General features: G+C 39.7%; 1 protein-coding gene across 1 annotated transcript in view; it reads left to right on the plus strand.

Moving 5' to 3' along the window:
• Pex5l (peroxisomal biogenesis factor 5 like) overlaps positions 1–19,107 on the plus strand; it is a 142,737-nt gene that overhangs the window by 59,503 nt on the left and 64,127 nt on the right. The window contains exons 3-5 of the mRNA XM_051185844.1: positions 1,749–1,814; positions 3,954–4,058; positions 13,784–13,895. Coding sequence (XP_051041801.1) covers positions 1,749–1,814; positions 3,954–4,058; positions 13,784–13,895 — 283 coding nt within the window. The remainder of the gene's footprint in view (positions 1–1,748; positions 1,815–3,953; positions 4,059–13,783; positions 13,896–19,107) is intronic.

Consider the following 19,107-nt stretch of genomic DNA (forward strand, 5'->3'; position numbering starts at 1 on the left):
CGTCAAGGCACTATAAAGTGACTGGCAGGACAGTTTAGGCTACACAATGAAAACCTTTTGCCAAACCAGAAACCAATAGTATGTGTATGGCTGGTCTCAGTGATTGCACAGAAAAGGGACTTCTGCCTAAACATGTGATTGCTCTCCTAAACAGTCATTTCCATGGAGGGAGGAGAGCTGCCCTCAGGTCTCAGATGTGATGGTGTGCTAGGAAGGAAGGGTCTGGGCCCCTCTTATGCTTCAGACGAGGAAGAGCACTGCCAAATCATTCAATCTTAATCTCACTATCCAAGTGAGGTATATCTCCCAAACAAGTTATCATGAGAAAACCTAAATTTTGTCAGGTCCTGGCTCAGAAATCTGAGCTCAAGGCAGCTTCTCCCAGTAGCTTCACTCCCTTCCCTGAGAGGCCAGGAGTGGAGCAGCACCCCTTCATCAGAAGTATGGCTCCCCATCCTCCTGTTGGTTCCCCATCCTCTCCATGCTAATGTGTTCGTTCCCCATCCTCTCCATCCTCATGTGTTGGTTCCCCATCCTCTCCATCCTCATGTGTTGGTTCCCCATCCTCTTCATCCTTATATGTTGGTTCCCCATCCTCTCCATCCTCATGTGTTGGTTCCCCATCCTCTCTATCCTCGTGTGTCGGCTGCCCATCCTCCCCATTCCCGTATGTGGGCTCCCCGACCTGAGACAGCCTTGTGACATCCAATATTGCTCTTCATCATCCATTCCATATCACCAATAAGAAAATCAGTGAGTCAAAGCTGAGCTGTCTTAAGTAACAAATGTCAGTGCCATTTGCCATAACCCTGTGTTTCTGTGGTATCTTCCAATTTTCCTAAGAAGGATTGAAAGTACTGTTCTCCAGAATTGTTTAAAAGGCTATAATTTTGTATGTTTTATTGTTAAAGAAGGCAATTATAAAGAAATGAGAGCTATCATGGAGTTCTCACAGCAAAGTACCAAGGAAAATGTTACCCTTTGCACACAGTGTTTTCTACTTAAAAACATCTCAAGAAATTCAACAAGGAAATGAGGAACAGTGAATTTCACCTATGATCAGAAAAGGAGTGACTGAAGTAACAGCCGAGGCAGTCCTAATGAGATAAATTTCAATCACCTTCTAATCTACTTCTTTCCTGTTCTTTTTAAGCATGAGGTAGGAGTAGATGGCTTCATGTAGTGTGAAGTAAATAGCTCACATCTTATCTGAATGTATTTCCAGTTGTGTTTTCATTTTGTTGTCTTTGTGTTGTTTCAAATAATAAGTCAGTGTTGACCCTTTGGTACAGTTATGCTTATGAGGTTGAGCTATTGTGCATATAGGTTTTTAGAATATGTAAAGCAGCTGAGCTCTATAAAGAACATCACACCACGGTGACTCTACTGTTGGTTCTGCAGAACTACTGATAGCAAAATTGAGCAGAGTCACTATATCACATACCAGCTCGATTCTAGATTTTAGGAGCAGCATCCTACAATAAGGTGGATATTCAGCAATAACAGCCTGAATGGAGGACAGCCTGAAGGTGGCAATAGGATGGGAGGGTGAACTCGGATAGATGAGTGGATTTACCATGTATAATAGGCTCTCAGATACCCTTTCTGCAGCCACAGACATGGAATCTGTAGAGCTACCCTCTGCTCAGACTGTATTACACTTGTTAAACGACAAAATTCATGGGGTGTTGGCACTAAAGCTGACAGTTGCAACAGGGAACTAACCTGGGTATCATGACTCTTTCCAGGTAGTAGGTGTAACCTTGAAGAAAAAATGGCACTGTCTTCAAAAAAGTGACCTGACCCTGGCTTTGGTGGGTTTTTCTGCAAGAAATGCAAAGCCCCGCATGTGTTTATGATTCAACCTTTCAGCCGACCACTGCTTTGTTCTAGAGTTCAGCATGAAAGGACTAATTTTTGTTTGTTTTTTGTTTCGGTTTTAGTAAAACAGCATGTCTATTGCTAATTCTAGCTACTATAGTTGCACATGTAAAAATTCTCTCTTTGTAGTTCCTAGATTGGTAGCATTTCAAATAAATGACAATTTGAAAAATTCACCTGAAATTTTTTGAGATGCTTATCAATTGATATCTTCCTTCTCATCGCAAGAAGAGTCTGAGTTATTGCTTTTCAGTTATATCTTATAATACTAGATTCAGTCCTTTAAATATAATAGGGTTTGAATATAAGCATGCCACTTTGTTTATTGCTATATTAGTAGAATGTCTTAGAGCATGGAAAGACTTCTTCACAAATGACTTTGCTCTTGAAAAGTTGCAGAAATAAATGTTTAGGATGGATATTTTTTTCTATAAATGAGCACAGCTTATAAACATATAGTAAGTTAATAGCATGCACTTTTTCACTCAAACAATGTTAATATCTGAAAGACATGTTAAATGGCTAAATATTATCCCAATCTATCTTTCCCAACAATTCAGAATTGTGCTATTATCTATTTTAGGAAAGTCACATTGCTTCATTAAAGAGGAAGCCTGAAGTTCTTGTCTTCCCCAATTGACTCTGCAATGAAACATCAAGTTTCCCTTTATTCTTCCAGAAGTCAGTGAGCCCAAGGATCAAGGACATGCAATCTTTTGAGAACACATATGCAAATTGTTACTGATCCATCTGTGAAATTATAGCTCCAGTACCTGCTTTTCATCTTGGAAAGGGACACGTTGTCATTTAATATCACAACCCTTAAGCCAAAACAAACATATCTTAAAATCTATTAACTGTATATAAAGGTTTCCTTTCTTGCTGTAAATATAAGCTGTGACTAGCTACATTTTAGTTAGAACCTGAGTAAATAGAGAGGTTTGCTCCTTGAATGGAACCTGCTTTTCAGATGTCCTTGCAGCACCTAAAATATTAATATAGCTCAATCCCTCCTGTGTTTGTATAGGTGAGGATGTCCAGCTCTAGTGAGTTCTGGAGTCAATTCCCTTTCCAGACAATGTCCCTCTCAACACACCACACACTTAACACCTATCCACAAGCCTCTCTGTGAGATGGCTATATTTTAAGTAAATTGAAAACACAAATATTTTATGTGCTTGTAATATAAAATGATTTTCTCCAGGGAGGCTCTGGCAAGAGACCTTTTGAAAGTATCAAGAGGTTACTGGGAAAGTGATGTTTTGTTTTGTTCCATGATGACAGACCCATATTTACTCTCATAAACTTGATAATTTGGTTAACTCAAAGGACAGAAGGATAACATCCCTTGGTGGTTCACAATTCTCTTTATGTGAGACAAACTAACACCAGATACAGCAAGACCACTGCCCCAACAGGAATATTTTACTTGTGTATTTATAGAATTCTTCAATTAAAAGACATCTAAAATTATACTTTAGTTCTTTGGTCTCAAAAACATTGAAATTAGGGGAAGAATTCTAGCTGACTCAAGTCAGACCATCCCACAGAACACTATGTGTAAAACCCTGGTATGTGAAGCCATTATGGAATACTTAAGAAATGAAGTTTGTATCTTCCTTATACCAAATTCACTGAAAAATGAGAGTACAAGAAAACACAGGGAAAGCTCTTAGCAAATCAGATCCTGGCTCTAATCTCTGCCTCAAACCAAAATAGCTAGGGGCTGTCTAGCCATAATTTATAAATGAACACAACAGGAAACTCATAGCATGCTAAAATTGATACTATAAAAATATGTTCCTCTCATGTTAATCGACTTCAAATATATTTATACATATAAAAATACTATGTTAAACAGGTCCGCTGTGAAAGGTGAAAAAGTAGCTAACTACACGTTCACAAATAATCTTTCAGATTTTGTGTGTTTTCTCCTCAGCCAAAAGCATCAAGATCCCCTGGCAGCAGCCCACCTCTTCTCTCTTGTTGGACTGATCTTTAAATATTAGCCTATCTTGTCCTAAATAACTTCAAGATGCCTGACACACTCGTTGTTGGTTTCACTGTTGTAGGGCAAAGGCTCTAGGGCTGCAGATAAGGCTGTTGCCATGGTGATGAAGGAGATACCGAGGGAGGAGTCTGCAGAAGAAAAGCCCCTCCTTACTGTGACATCACAGGTGGGCAGACCCTTAGGGTTCCTGTAGGAAGCTGACATATGTTAATGAATCAAAAAATGTGATCATCAGACTAAAAAAAAAAAAAGCAAAACTAACTCAAGCCAATCTTTATTAAGCAGTTTCAATGAAACAACTGTACAAATATAAATGAAAGCCAAAATTGCAAAAGAAAAAAATTAGTTCTTGATCATGAATATTAATTTTCATTACTCAACATTAGTTTTAAAAATTGAGACAATATGCGTACAAGTATAACACACTGCTTCTTTAAAAGGAGTCTTATTGACTTTTGAGAAATACCAATAACAAGCAAAAAAAAAAAATCGAATTCCTGAATAAATCCAGTCGTATTGTATACATATGTCAGTTTACCAGTAGATGCTCTAAATTTTCGTAAATGTTAAATATATTTGTTGTGACTTTGCATACTACACATTTGTCTATACATATTTATGTCGATAACTAAGTTACAGGAATGAGCCGGAAGTCCCCTAGTTTCCATGTAGAAAATGGCTCTCTGCTCCTCCCCACACTTTGTGGTCTCAATGAGGAAACATGATCTCTATTCCTAGCATTGAAGAGCCATTTTCAAACTTTATTGTAACACACACAGAGAAAAGTCCACATGTGTCTTTGGAGACACACTGAGACTGATCCTGCATATGCCCGGGGACTCCCGAAGCACCCTGTAAAAGTCTCCATAAATATCTATAGCACAGTTCATTGCCACTCTGTGCAGTTTCCAGTTTTAAATTCTGAGATGAAAAATATTTTTCTTGCATTTATCTTATAATTTAGATTAGGTTGTTATGTTAAACATTCCATTTCTTTCATAACGTATTCGTAAATGCAGTGATTCTCTTCCGATTATGCACACGCCTAGAATTAGAAAAATGGCCACTTACAGCCCCCATGAAGTGCATTTCTGTCAAAAGCTAAATTATGGCAGCTTATTTTCAGACTATCAGCAGATCTGGTCCCCAGCTGCTGCCAACATGTGTGGTTTCATTTTATTCTAAATGCCACGTTGTAAGTGATGAAAATTATATAACACCAAAATTAAATAAAGCTTTAAGTTATTAAAGGTTTCTAGGATTGGGAAATTTTATGTTTTCAGAGTGGGTTTGTTGTTGTAGTTGTCCATAAAGAAAACATGCTTTTCCCTCGGTGTCATCAACTTGCCTGTCCTTTACTGAGTTGACATGAAGTATATACCATTTTACAATAATCACCTGCCCATCAGAGTCAGACCTTTGTGAATCCTATATGCAAAATATCTAGCCCATAATACTTCTGGGAATGATTGGCAGGTGAGCACTTGGCACTCCAGGCAGCTGATAAGCTCCATGCCTGTGGTGATGTTGGCTCTTGTACTACACCATGGCATCCTGGGATACCACAAGTAAGACAGGTTCCAGTCATCCCCAGAGTCTCCCAAACCTTACATTTTGTGCTGTTACTTCCAAGTTATTATTTTCACACATATAATATGAATACTGTAGTCTAAGCTTGAGTTTAAAATTTCATACCCAATGATAGTTTTGATATTTTAGAGAAATCATGAATATTATCATCCTTTTACATTCAGAACATTAGTGTGTGCCCTTTTAATTCTGTCTAGTGTCATGTTGACTGTTTCTGAGAGACTGGTTATGATTTTACTGCATGAAGATTGTGTAATGCTTTCTTTGATGCTTCGTATCCTTACTGCATATTGGCCAGTTTATGAATCAGCAGACAGAATTCTGATTCATAAAATGCGATGCACTTGTGATGATGATTCTGTGAAACTCAGTGACAGCTGTGATAGAGTGATTTCTCAACCAAATGTAGTTTTATTAGCTGATATGTTTTTTACATGACACACAAGTGGCTTTTCCCCTGGTATGCACCAGTGTCATGCACAAGAAGCTGAGTGAGCTGAAAAAGTGAGTACTTCCCATGGCAACCACAACATTCAGTCTGTCTACCATGCCACATTTCTTAGTTGTTAACCTGTGTGAATGTCCTGCTGTCTTGACATGTTTGTCCCAGTGTCTCTGATAAGGACTACTATGGCATAGCACTACATATTGCTCAGTACAAGTAATCATCTTCATCCCTTGTATATCAATGCCAAATGTCATGTCATAGATGCCAGACATTTCTGAAGCCAATTATCATAAAAGATAAATACAGAATAAGCCATTGTGTTACAGCACCCTGTTCAGTAACTGTTTACTCAGCAGGCCAATAATTCAGCATTTTAAAATTTTGATTACAATGGTTTGTTCTCGGATTTGAGAAGGACTTAGCTAGCCATTCTCCAGTGATATCATCAGCAGCAGATGAAACAAAGCAGAAGAATTAGCCAGATGACTGGATTCAAAAACTAGACCCCAGAAAGTGTAATTACTGCTTCTATAGGATCAAACTAGTCCAAGTTCATGCTACCCTAAATTAATGCCAACTCAGTTTGTAAACAGGCATACATTGATGAAAGGTTTGAAAGAAAAACACAGATTGCCAAATCTTTGAGGAAAAAGTTCCTCCAGGCCTGGGCTCTCCAATGCCACTGAGCACTTCCAGCTTCTGGAACCTGAGATATGCCGCAAGCTTTTAAAAAAAGAAAAAGGCTTTGAATGCTTAATCCCAAAATATGCAAACTAACACACTGGTCATTTTTATTGATCACATGTTGGAATATTTTGGAGATGTTGAGTTAAATGTGTTGACGAAATTATTTTTACTCATTAATGACCACTGAAGGTGGTGTGAAGGTGTGAAGTTGTTTATACTAAGCAGCATTGCTGTAAGCTGTGACACATACACAATTTTATGATAGACAGAAACCCATGTACCCGAAGATTATGCCATGGAAAATGAGGGCTCATTTTTAGGAGACAAAATGGGTTTAGTGAGTATACTCCTCTCTGGAGGAAACTTGAGCAAGTTTCATTTTGACAGATTTGATTTCCTGGCTTTTTAAATAAAGGTATACCCAGCTCCTTTTTCCTCCAGAGCACAGTGTCTTTGAACTGATTTTCACATTTCTTCTACCTAAAGGGCATTTTCCTTCCTACCCCACCGCCATGCTGTATCCGTTCCCACTTCTTATCCCTCCATAGGAAATGATTTTTCTGTGTATGATAAAGAGCAAAAGAGCAATGTCCTTGACTGAGAAACCTTCTGAAGGTGACTAAACTTAGCTTCATTTTGGGTTCCTATCATCAACTTAAAATGATTGCCTTAAGTATATGCACCTACCTTCCTTAGTAATAGCACTGCCCAACTGTGGAATGGCATTGTCAGGCACTTTCTGCACAAATGAATTAATTTTATACATCTAACTGTCCTGCCTAGAAAAAGTATGACTGGCTGATCTTTAGATTAAGTCAAGGATTTGGAGGATGTTTGATCTTGATGGTGACAAGAACTAACATGAGTGATTGGGATGGGGGGGTGCATTGGAGCCTGGTCACGGCTGTTAATACAAATACCTGAAGCTCTAGGGTTTCAGAGAAGGCATGACCAGCCTCTGAAGCCAGACTGTTAAAGGGCTGGATGATAGTTAACTTATCAATAGAATGAAATAGCTCACATGTTAGAGAATACCCCACATACGATCACTATTTTGATGGACATTGAATGAATCCTAAACTTATATGGACTTAATAAGCTATGAAGTAGTCCTACAACAAAATGGTAAATGAAAACCTACCCCACAGCTAACACACACTGCAAACCAACAATGTCACACACAATAAGGGAGGTTTTTAAATGTACAGGTGCATATTCGCGCTTTGCTCCCAGAGACACAAAATGAGCTTAAAATTCCCAGTGTCTATTATTATGACATTTTACATCAACATTACAAATGTGTGATTATTTATCAGTTGTTTCCAGTTTATAACTAAACTGGTTTCATTTCCGTTGTTGGGACAAATACCCTCACAAAGAGAAACCTGAGGGAGAAAGGAATTTATCTGGTTTACAATTCCCAGGCTGTGCCCATTATTGTAGGGAAGTCATGCTAGAAACCTACAGCACCACATTCACAATCAAGAGGGGGAAAAACACATACATTCATTATTGCTTGCTCTTAGCTTTCTCCTTCCTTGCACTATTCAAAGCCCCCTGCCTAGGGAATGACACTATCCACAGTAGTCTCTGTGGTTTGTACCTCAGTTAACAAGACAAGGCAATCGTCCACTAACACACCAACTGGCCAACCTGATCTAAATAATCCCTCATTAAGACTCTCCTGGGGCATTTCTAGTAGTGTCAAGTGGTTAATTAAAACTGACCTGCATTCCAGCTTTATTGTTTTAACTTTAAAAATTATTCTTTGAGTGTTGAAATGCTTAAGCAACAGAGCACAATATTGACCTGAAGTGAAATCATCACGTTTCCAGGAGTTAATATCTCGTGTATTGTTTGATTATCTGAAATGCATTTTGTTTTGTTGTCAGACACAATTTTTCACTATTTCTTTTAATGAAAAACCTAAGTAATGATTTATTTGAAGATAAAGTTAAATTTTAGTCATGAAATAACATAATTATACACTCTTGTTTAAATAACAGAATGCATTTAAAAGTAAAATATTTTTCAATAAGGCCATGAATTTGAAAGTGAGCAAGGAGGGCTTGGAATGAAGAAGGAAATGATGTAATTCTATTATAATCTCAAAAAATAAAAGAAATAAGTTTAAGTGAAATATTTCCCTACAATTTGGTTCAAATAAATCACATGATAAAATGTAATTTTTTTTTAAAACACTAGAACTAGAGGAGTTAAAATGGGACTGGGGCAGTTGTACTTTCAAATAAAGTATTGATAGTAATCCATTGGAGCTAGTGATGCTACCTGCATCTGTGTGACAGCAGCTACTGAACATGTCAGCTCTCCGAACAGTCTTTAATAGGTCACAATGCAGAAATCACTTGGTGAATATTTGATTAACAATAAAGCCTCAATTATTTTTTGAATCCTGATTGGCAAGAAAGCCCTTCACGCAAATCCACACCTACCTTCTTCTGTACCCAAGTTTCTGTGTCTTCTGAAGTATCTTCCCTCAAACTCTCCATATTCAAGTTTCTCATTTAAAATTTAAAAAATGGGTGAGGATATTTTTGTCTTGAGATGGCTTTGCCTTTCCATTCACCTGTGTCCATGTCCTCCTTGTCAGTGGTGGTGGTGTTGGGCTGCCATAGGCCTGAATGAATGCCCACTGCTTTAGACATTAATTCTTGGCATTCTTCACTTCTTGGTAGAAAAACCAGCAGCCTTACCAGAATTACAAAATGCTGCTTAGGTGCCACCATACTCCCCATTTAAAGGACACATCCCTAGACGGAAATGGGCATGAATGTCCAAGTTAATGCTTTCTAGGAAGTTGCTAAGCATTTTTGAAAGACCACTAATCTCGCCATGGGTTGCTCAAATTCAGTATAAAGTCCAAAATGTCCATGTAATTATTCTGCTGTATAATCAGCCAGTTACACTGCATAAAACTAGTCAGCACTTATTAAACCACTACTATAGGATGCAAGGGGGAAAAAAAGATTTTAAAAAGTCTCTAATGTCACGACAGTTCTGGTCTAGTGAGCAAGAAACCCTTAAAACTAAGATGATGCTACTATATAAACACAGATATGGAGATGGTTCAAAAGGTGCACACTGCCCTCCACTGAAGGTCAAGATGTGCCATTGTAGGGACTCCTGCCAGGGAAGTAAGCATCCATTGAAACTATAGCCTTGCACACGCCAGGCACATGTTCTCTCACTGATCTGCGCCCTCAGTGACCTCTGAGCTGATGCAAACATTGAAAAGAGACTACAGTCAGAGAAGAAACGGAAATGTAAAGATGTGGACAGATTGAGACAAAAACCTTACACCTAATGAAGCTGGTCTTTTAAACTCAGCTGTGATAATCTGATTAATCTAAGAATCTGGTTATCAAAATTGCAACCACCTGTCTCGGTTATTAACAAAGAACTTGAAACCTTTGAGACACATTTTAATGACACCAATGTGCTCTGTACCCAAAGCTTTAAACGAGGGAAATCGGTAAAGCGTTTTCAAGTGAACAGAAGTAGCTCTAAACTCTGGAACTTCATCCTTCTGATGAATAAGGACCGGATCCATAGCACACAACTTCAAAGTAAAGTTTAGCAGAATTATTTGGGGATTCCATTCAGTTTGAACCTTTTCGTTGTGACCTGAAAGATTCATTTATTCTTAAATCACCACCAGGAAAAGTGCTTGTTTTAGAGTGAGAAGGGGGACATGGGGAAAGCTGATCCTGTCTACACACTCTAAAATACCACTGCCATGACTTAAACAGTGTTCAGTCTATTTACCTGGACTGTGTGAAATACACGTTTTCGTGCCTTAAGTTCTTGCCAAGCCATTGTCTTATTTGTGAGCCATTTCTGGAACACCTTTTGCATGAAAAATTTCATACTAGAATCTGTGAAGGCTGTAATGGGTGAGCTGTGGTTGTGTCTAACCTCAGACCCTGTAAAGGAATCTTCCTTTGCCTTCATGATGCCTCTCACCCCATCTTCCACATCTTTATCCAAGCCCAAGCTCTTTCTGATCCATTTTAATGGCTGTTCCATGTTCTTGGTCATCTGACCTTTCACCTTCTTCACCTGGATCCCTAGCCTCATCCCACTGCAGCCAGAGTACCACCACACTGGTCCGGAGTGAGAAATGCTAACTCTAAAGACTGTTAACTGTGCCCTAGTGTTTTGTGTCTCTGGGGCAAAACCTCAAGAATGACATAGCAATATAAGTGGCCATCACAGAGCTCCCATCAGTCCCGGAGTCAGCAGTGGTCAGAAAATGGACGCTGAGGAGGCACCAGCCTTGCGGGGGCAGGGGTCTAGAAGACAGGAGAGACATGACTCTGCCCTGGCCTTCATGGAATCATTCTCAGCCACCATCCCCTGATTCCCATTCCTCCCGAGTTGAGTGAATCTGAGAGGGCTGCTGGTTCTTCCTTCCCTCGGGGACTCCATCTGAAATTGAACTGAGTGACTGCAACACCAACAAAGTCCTATTGCCTTTGACAAGCATGCTTTTCCTAGGAAAGCCCTTATTCAGCAGTGCCTTTCACTTGTTTTTCCATTTAGATATTGATATAAACAATGTTTCTTTCTGGAATTCACCAAATATATGGGACGGTTTTCGGCAATAAGAGCTAAAAGTATCTGCAAACGTTGAATATCCCAATATTCTAAGCTATAGAAACTCAGGTCAGGATTCAGAGATAACTTCTTAGCCCTTCGTTGTTATGGAAAAGAAAGTACCACAGAACATTTCTTGTAATGTAACTTGTGTTAAACTATTACTAAAAATGATACAGGTTGAACATTCCTATTCTGAAATAAGGTCCAAAACTTACCAAGTTCCAATATGGAGCTGTGAGTGGAAGCCTCTGGCTTCAGAGAGCAGGCGTCAGCTGAAACAGAGGCAGACACTCAAAACCCATTACATAAACTTACCTTCAGGCTTGTGTGCAAGGTGTGTATGAAATATAAGTGAACTTGGTCCTGTCCCTAAGTCAGCCCTTATGTGTACCTAAACATTTCAAAACCAAACACTATCTAAATTCTTCTCCAAATCAAAACGTTACTCAAGAAATACTTAACTCATATCTTTTTAAATCAACACAAAGATAATTTAGTTATAGCTATCTTTTTGTGAAATTGGACTTTCTTCAAAAAAGTCCTGATTATCAAAGAAATAGCTATGGCGTCATACATAGATATTCATATTTTTAAAGTCACAGTGCTATTGTGTCTCACACACATTAGCCAGCAAGGCCGGGAGACTGGTAAGCAGCCCATGCAACTTGGTGAGTGCAGGACTGTTAGAGAGATAACTCAGAGTACAGTGTGGTGCCATGTTTGATGGTGACCATCAGCCTGCAGAAACCTTGGCACTGTGGCATCCACACCACATTCCATAGGAAAGGTTCATTTCACTAAATACCGAGGGACAAGAGAGAAAATGCCATCACTACATCCAACATGATGTCTGAATCCTAGAAACTGTCCCCTACACAAAGTTGCACTCAAGCTTCCTGTATGAGAAGCAGATCGGGACACAGAATCACCGGGAGTAGCCACTTTGACATTCTCTGATGTCTTACATGCCTCACCAATGATTTCAAGTATATATTCAGATCACAAAATAGACTTTTATGCCAGAAAATATTTCAACTAATTCCTAAACTTGAGTTGACTGCAACATTCTTAAAATCTCAGATGTCTTACACAAAAACTACAGGGAGCTCACAGACCCTGAACACTTAAAACTATTTCAAAATAAACAGTATGGGGGATAGCCAAGGAGAATCATCAAGAAAACAAAAAGCAAAGAAATAAGAATTTCATTTATAGGTTAAGGACATCTTTTAAAACAACCAACAAGGGTTAAAACCTACCCCCCCCACCTTAGAAAATGTGATTCCCCATGAAATGCATCTTTGTATGTAGTAACATTAAAACTAACAATAATTGAAGACTAGTGCCATTAACTTAAACACTAAGAGAAGGGTGATCTCTATGATATCCATCAATAATATCCACAAATATGTATGAAAATCAAATGTTCAATTCTCTATAAAAAGCTCTACTGGAGATCTGAAGTTTGATGCACCTAAATAACAGCTGTGTGTTTGGGTGTCCAGTCTCTGATGACCATCGAGCTGGAGACACAATGACATGATAATGAGTAGAATCCTATATTTCAACTTGGCAATATTCCAAAGCCCATTGTTTCTTAATTTATGTTCTTTTGGAAAATTAAAACCTTGACAGGTTAGTTATTAAAATTCCAGGGACTTTGAGGTATTTTTTCTTCACCACAAGTAGAACCAAACAGCTGTGCTTCCCCCAGAAATCAAGACACCCAAGTTAAGTATTAACTTCTTGTTATATGTGTATTTTCTCTCTTAACCATGGAAAGTGGGGACTCAAAGTGAAGCAGTAAATAGATGGCCACCACCAGTAATCAAGATCCCGCTAAAATAGTTTCCAGTTAGGATTTTAAGTCTAACAAACTATTAAATTATAGAATAAATTAATGGAAAAATAAGATTAAATGTATTACAAACAGACTCCCAGACAGGTAATATAATCATATTTTCTTATCTCAAATAATATTTGTTATTTCCTACAAAACTATTCTAAGGGAATGAGGGGGGCAGTGCTAGGCATCTTGAGTTTTTAAGAAAGGAACAAAAATAGAGTTGGTCCAACACTATACAGGTCCATGTGTGTGTACATCTCACCCATAAACACCAAGCTAGTCCCCATGATAGTCCATCACCATGGAATCTGAAGCCACTGGTTCAGTGCTTTCTAGAACTTTCAGTCTAGATAGAGAGTGGCATTAGCCCATAGCAACTGTGATGGATGGAACAGGTGTCTTTTCTCCTGTGCTGAAACCAGAGATGCTCCTAAAGCCACTCCAGGAGAGAGAGAAACTGGCTTAAGCTTTAACACTGAAGTTGGCTGCATCAAAAAATATGTTAACTATGCTGAAGGCTCATTCCTCACCTGTGGTAATGTTTTGTTTTCTCTATTGCCCCACCCCATTATTTATTTCTGTTTGTGTTGATTTCAGTAGGGCTTGCTTGTCCCCTTGTGTTGCAGAGCTGCATTTTCATTCACCTGCCTCAGCAGTTTAGCAGAGAAACCCTTTGATGCCTGTGTTCATTTGTTCTCAGCTGGTGAGTGAGCAACAAGAAAGCAGACCTCTCCTGAGCCCCTCCATCGATGACTTCCTCTGTGAAACCAAATCCGAGGCCATTGCAAAGCCAGTAACATCCAACACAGCCGGTAATTCACTTCTAACTATGCTCAAGTGGGATGCTTTTTACCTGTAAATGCATGTATCCACCCCCCACCCCCACCCACCCCCAGGCCCCAACCCCAACCCCCCACCCCACCCTACCCCTGCTGCCAGGCATTTTCCTAAAGAAGTTAGGGAGAGGTATGTTTATTTATTTGTAGGTGTGGACATTTGAATATTGAAATATTCCTATGGAGGTCAGAGGACAGCTCATGAGAGGTGATTCTATATGGATCACAGGGATTGAACTCAGATTGGCAGGATTGGCAGCAAGCACCTTTACCTGCTAAGCCATCTCACCAGCCCCTCCTCCAGGCCTTTTAAGTGGGGTGGGGGGATGATGCTTGCAACCAAGTGACTGGGCTGTATACAATTCAACATGAATTAATTAATAAATGGCTTTTGATTACACAAGAAACTACAGTGCCCATTGCCCAGATGGCTTTACTTCCCTTAAGTATACCACTGTTCTCACTCAGCTCGGTGCATACACTTCTTCATCTACCACTCTGCATTTCAGAATCCACCATGTTATAAAAGAAAGCTGCTATCTGGGAGTGAGAGTGTGTAAATTCAGCTTGATGGTCCACTTATTTTTGAGACTAGTTTGTGAAACAAAAGTCCAGCAAACTAAAAATGTTGCAGTAGTCTTCCTGAGTAGAGTTAAGTGATAATTAAAGTGCCCTGTAGGCATAGGATATTGTAGAACCATTTAATATGTCCCTTGGTGTCTCTTACAAATTACCTGAGCATTCTGATGTATACACACCCTTCCTGGAATCAAGCATTCTCAACAGAAACCCTCTTCTGCTCAGTGCATGGCATGGGTAGGCATGAGCATTCAGTCATCATCAATCTGAGGGAAGAGTGCCAGAGGCCTGTGGCCGGATCTACCCTAGGCTAACGGCTCCTTCCCACTTCTACCTGGTTCCTCCAGCACTCCCATTCAAACGTGTGCTCACCAAAGAATGAAGAAAGCGCGATGTTTTAGGATGGGAAGTCAGAGATTATAGTGAGACTGGATGGTGTCTCCAGTCTCCAGTCCAAAGAAGAGCCTGGTCTCACACTTCCTTCTTAAGTTAGCCCCACTTGTCCACAGTGACCTCCTCTGGCAAGTAACTTACTTTTTCACCAGTTGGAATCCTATGTGAAGAAAATCAGATAGGAAACAAAAGTGATTTTTTTTTCCAAATTACTATAGCTAAAATTTTCTACAGGAGGTGGAACTAATGCCAGATCATGGCAGCCCAGGTGGAAGAGTGGATAATCTGAAGGTTGGGAGATAAAAGCCTCCTGCATTCTCCTCACAGCTCTGCACTGTGGGGCCAGCCACCGTTTTCCCTCATCTATCCGGTAGCAAAGCATAGCCTCACTTTCCATATCTAAGAATAGGATGATCCTTACCTCGTCAATTACTGGAGAAGATGAATGAAGGCAGCTATGGCTGTGCTGACAGTGGTACACTCTAGCCGGGGAGGCCATACTGATTGATGTCAAGTGCATTCTTGATGTCACACCCAAGTTATTGTTTTCTAAATCCAACTGTCACTTGAAGTGCTTGGAAACCTAGGATGGTGCTTACTGCCTTCTAAAGGGGACATTAAAATGAATTCAGACCACCAGACCCTAACGTCTTAATCCCAAGATCTCAGCCCTCTGAAACTGGACAGCTATCCCAGAAAACACAGAGCCAGTGACTCTTCACTGTGAGCTATCCCACAAGGAAATCAGAGGCACTGAGGAAGCTCATTGTTGCTTTTCACTTCCTACTGATGAAGAAAGGAAGCAAGCACTCAGAAGCAGCCAACTCTGGGGGCTGGGAAGTGGTACAGTCAGTAAGCATAATAACCTGAGTTCAATTCCCAGGACTCATGTTTTAAAACAAATCAAGTAGGCATGGTAGCATGCACATATAATCCCCAGCACTGGGAAGCCTGGTACTGGAGGCCCCTGGGATTTGCTGGCCTGCAACAAGCTGAGAGAGCAGAGTCATGAATCTCTAATCTTCACATCAAGATGCTTGTCAGACACACTCCTGCATGCTCTTGAGAAGACATTTTTCCTATCTCTCTAACCCTAGCTATCGGTCCCTTAGGTGGGTCATACGACTCCAACGTTCATGTGGGATTTTGTGTGCAGGTAGCATTGAGCTCTCTGTCTGCACAACTACCTGTGTCCGAATTCCCCTTTTACATGATAATATATGCCATCCTGAGATTTTTTTTCCTGGCCACCTCTAGGTCAGCTTCCTCTTTAGTCACATTTCCAATGAGGTCACTTTCTGAAGTGTGGGGACTTCTACCTAGGAACAAGGGGTGAATCCCCATTCAATCCATAATGTAGTACTCTGAATCTCTTCTGTCATACTGTGATTTCCAATCATCCTGTGTTGGACACTTTGTTTTACAAGCTTATAAGTATATCTCAAGGCAAAAAATCGCTATATTTTTAAATCCCTAAAAAAATGTGGTTCTTATAAAAATCAATACAAAGTAAACAATGTAAGAAGTATTTTTCCAAAGTGATGAAATTGTTCTCTAACATTGAAAGAACATATCTTCAGCTTTATTGTTTAATGGGAGGAAAATAATTATGTATACATGATTTTCTTTTTCTGTGCTGAGAATTGAACCCAGGTTTCATACATGCTGAGCTGTTTTTCTAATCTTTTTTTTACTTTTTTATTTCTTGACGCACATTCTTACCAGTTGTTCAGGCTGGCCTTGAACTCACTCTGCATCCCAGGCAAATGGTGATCCACCTATTTCCCAAGTAGCTGAGATTACTGATTGTGGCATCAGACCCAACAAAACTGTTGATTTAAAAAGGCAAATGAGTAGATATTATACACAGGCTAATAATAATAAATGTCCTGAATATCACTGAACAACAGATACTTTAAATGATTAGATTGTCATACATATAGCACGTATGACAAAACTTACAATATATTGTTGTATAATTTAATAAATATAAATATGTTAAAAACACAGGACGGATTCTTTGTCAGAGATCAATAAAGAAGTGGGGGTCCTTGCTATGGTTTATGAAGCTAGGGAGAGGTTGAGTCATTAGACCAACAGTTTGAAAGGAACAATTTTTTATGATTTTTTTTAATCACACTCTTTTATTTACAACTAATGTACCTATTTTTGGACTTCTGTACATAATCCACATGATAAAATATCTTATCTAAAATATTATCATCAGATTTATAGGAAACATATTTTTTATTAAAGTGGCTATGAAGCTAGCTTAGAAATCTGGGGAGCAGGGACTGGAGAAATGGCTCAATTGTTAAAGTGTTTGCCAGGCAAGCTAGAGTGAAGGCCAGAGCCCAGATCCTCTGGTGTGGAAGCAGGGCATCCAGAACAGGCAACCTAGCAAGACTGTGTCGGCAATCTCTGGCTTTCAGAGACCCTTCCTCAGTGAATACGGTGGAAAAGCAATGGAAAGGGATTCCTGGTATTAACGTAGGGTATCTGGATATATCCACACATACAGAGCATGCACACTCAACATAGACAAACACAGGCACACATATGCAGAGCATGCATACATGTTGGGTGATATTTTGTTTGTGTTCTGACAAATAAGGCTTGCTTTCAGTCAGAGGACAGAGCTAGCCATTAGTTAACCATAGATTTCTGGAGGACTATACAGAGAGACAGGAAGTGATAAGACATGACAGAGAGAGGCTCTGAGCCCTTTTGGATGGAGGAACAAGAGAGGCAGGAAGCAACTGGCAGCTGCTCCCTGTTCTCTGATATTCCAGGTTCTTATCCCAATATTTGACTCCTGGTTTTTTGTTGATTAAAATTAATTAGATTTATGCTTCACATACACAACATATATGGGTACATACACACAAATGGAAAAGGAAAAATCTGAGTAAATTTAATTACATATTACAATAAAGAAAAAGTTGACTTAATGCATTAAATACAGTTTATCTATTTTGTAGATATATTTGAAAGTTTCTATGATTGCCTATCTAAATTATGCTTCCTTACACACCATGTTAAAAACAGTCTGTCTTCCACCAACTTGCCAAATTAAGAATTCTTTGTTTCTTTGGACAAGGTCTCATTATTTGTCACAGGCTACCTAGTACTCCCAGATATGCCTGTCCCTGCCTTCTTGGTGCTAGGATTAAAGGCAGGTGCCACCACACTGACCTCAAACAATACTTCTTACTAGATGCTAATCTGCTCTGCTTTGAGCAGCCCGACTTCCCAGAGCTCTAGGAGACTAGTCTTTCTAGAGGTTTGCCGTGGCCTGGAAGGGCCTTCTGGGTTCCTAGGTTATCAATCTCAGGTGTGCTTGAGACAGCTACAAACTGCTGCCCCCACATGCATTGTCTTCCATTGTCAGGAAATGTTATCCAGTGGAATTTGATTATTCAAAACGCACAGTTTCTTAGACTTCCACCATGCCTCAAACTTTGCAAAATGCCAAGTAACCAGGCACAGAGAGCCACCACATTAATAGTCTACACACTGCGTCCATGCTCAGGTGAAGTCTAGATAGGCTTAAATGGCATGCCTCTATTTGAGTCTCAGCGGGGACACTGGCACATCAACTGCATTGTATTCCTATTGCTACATAACATGACACCACATATATTGTGTCCTGAAACACCATGAGTCTGTATTTTAAACTTGTGGAAGTGGGAAGTCCTCTAATCAGGATGCCACAAGCAACTGACTCTTCTACAGATTATAGAAGTTTGTCTACTACTTGCCCCCCCCACTTTAGAGGTAACATACAATTTGCTGGCTCACACTTTCTTCTTCTGTCATCAAAGCAGCTTGTATTTCAGATTCATCTTCATGTCCCCTTTTCAGACTCTGACCCTCTTAGATTGTCCCTACAAGGACACAGAGGCACTGGGACCCACCACCTGTGGCTGGTGTGTGGTGACTGACAGGAGTCTGGGTAGAAAAGGCTGCAAATGTAAAGCTAAAGTACTCAGAAGATATTTCCTTGGCCTTGCACATGGATGTGTATACACACATGCACACTCTGACACATGCTATTGAAAGCCAATGATCCTTGTACTCTTACGGTACACACAAAAGCACAGGGGCCCGAACCTTCATGCAGCTAGGAGAATGCTTTCAGTTTGATCTAGAAGTGAAGGAAGCACCCAGTCTTGTGTGCCCAGGCATGCCCACCTGGAAGCACTGGAGGAACTGT

The sequence above is a fragment of the Phodopus roborovskii genome, unplaced genomic scaffold (genome assembly GCF_943737965.1).
Source record: "Phodopus roborovskii unplaced genomic scaffold, PHOROB, whole genome shotgun sequence".
NCBI lineage: Eukaryota > Metazoa > Chordata > Mammalia > Rodentia > Cricetidae > Phodopus > Phodopus roborovskii.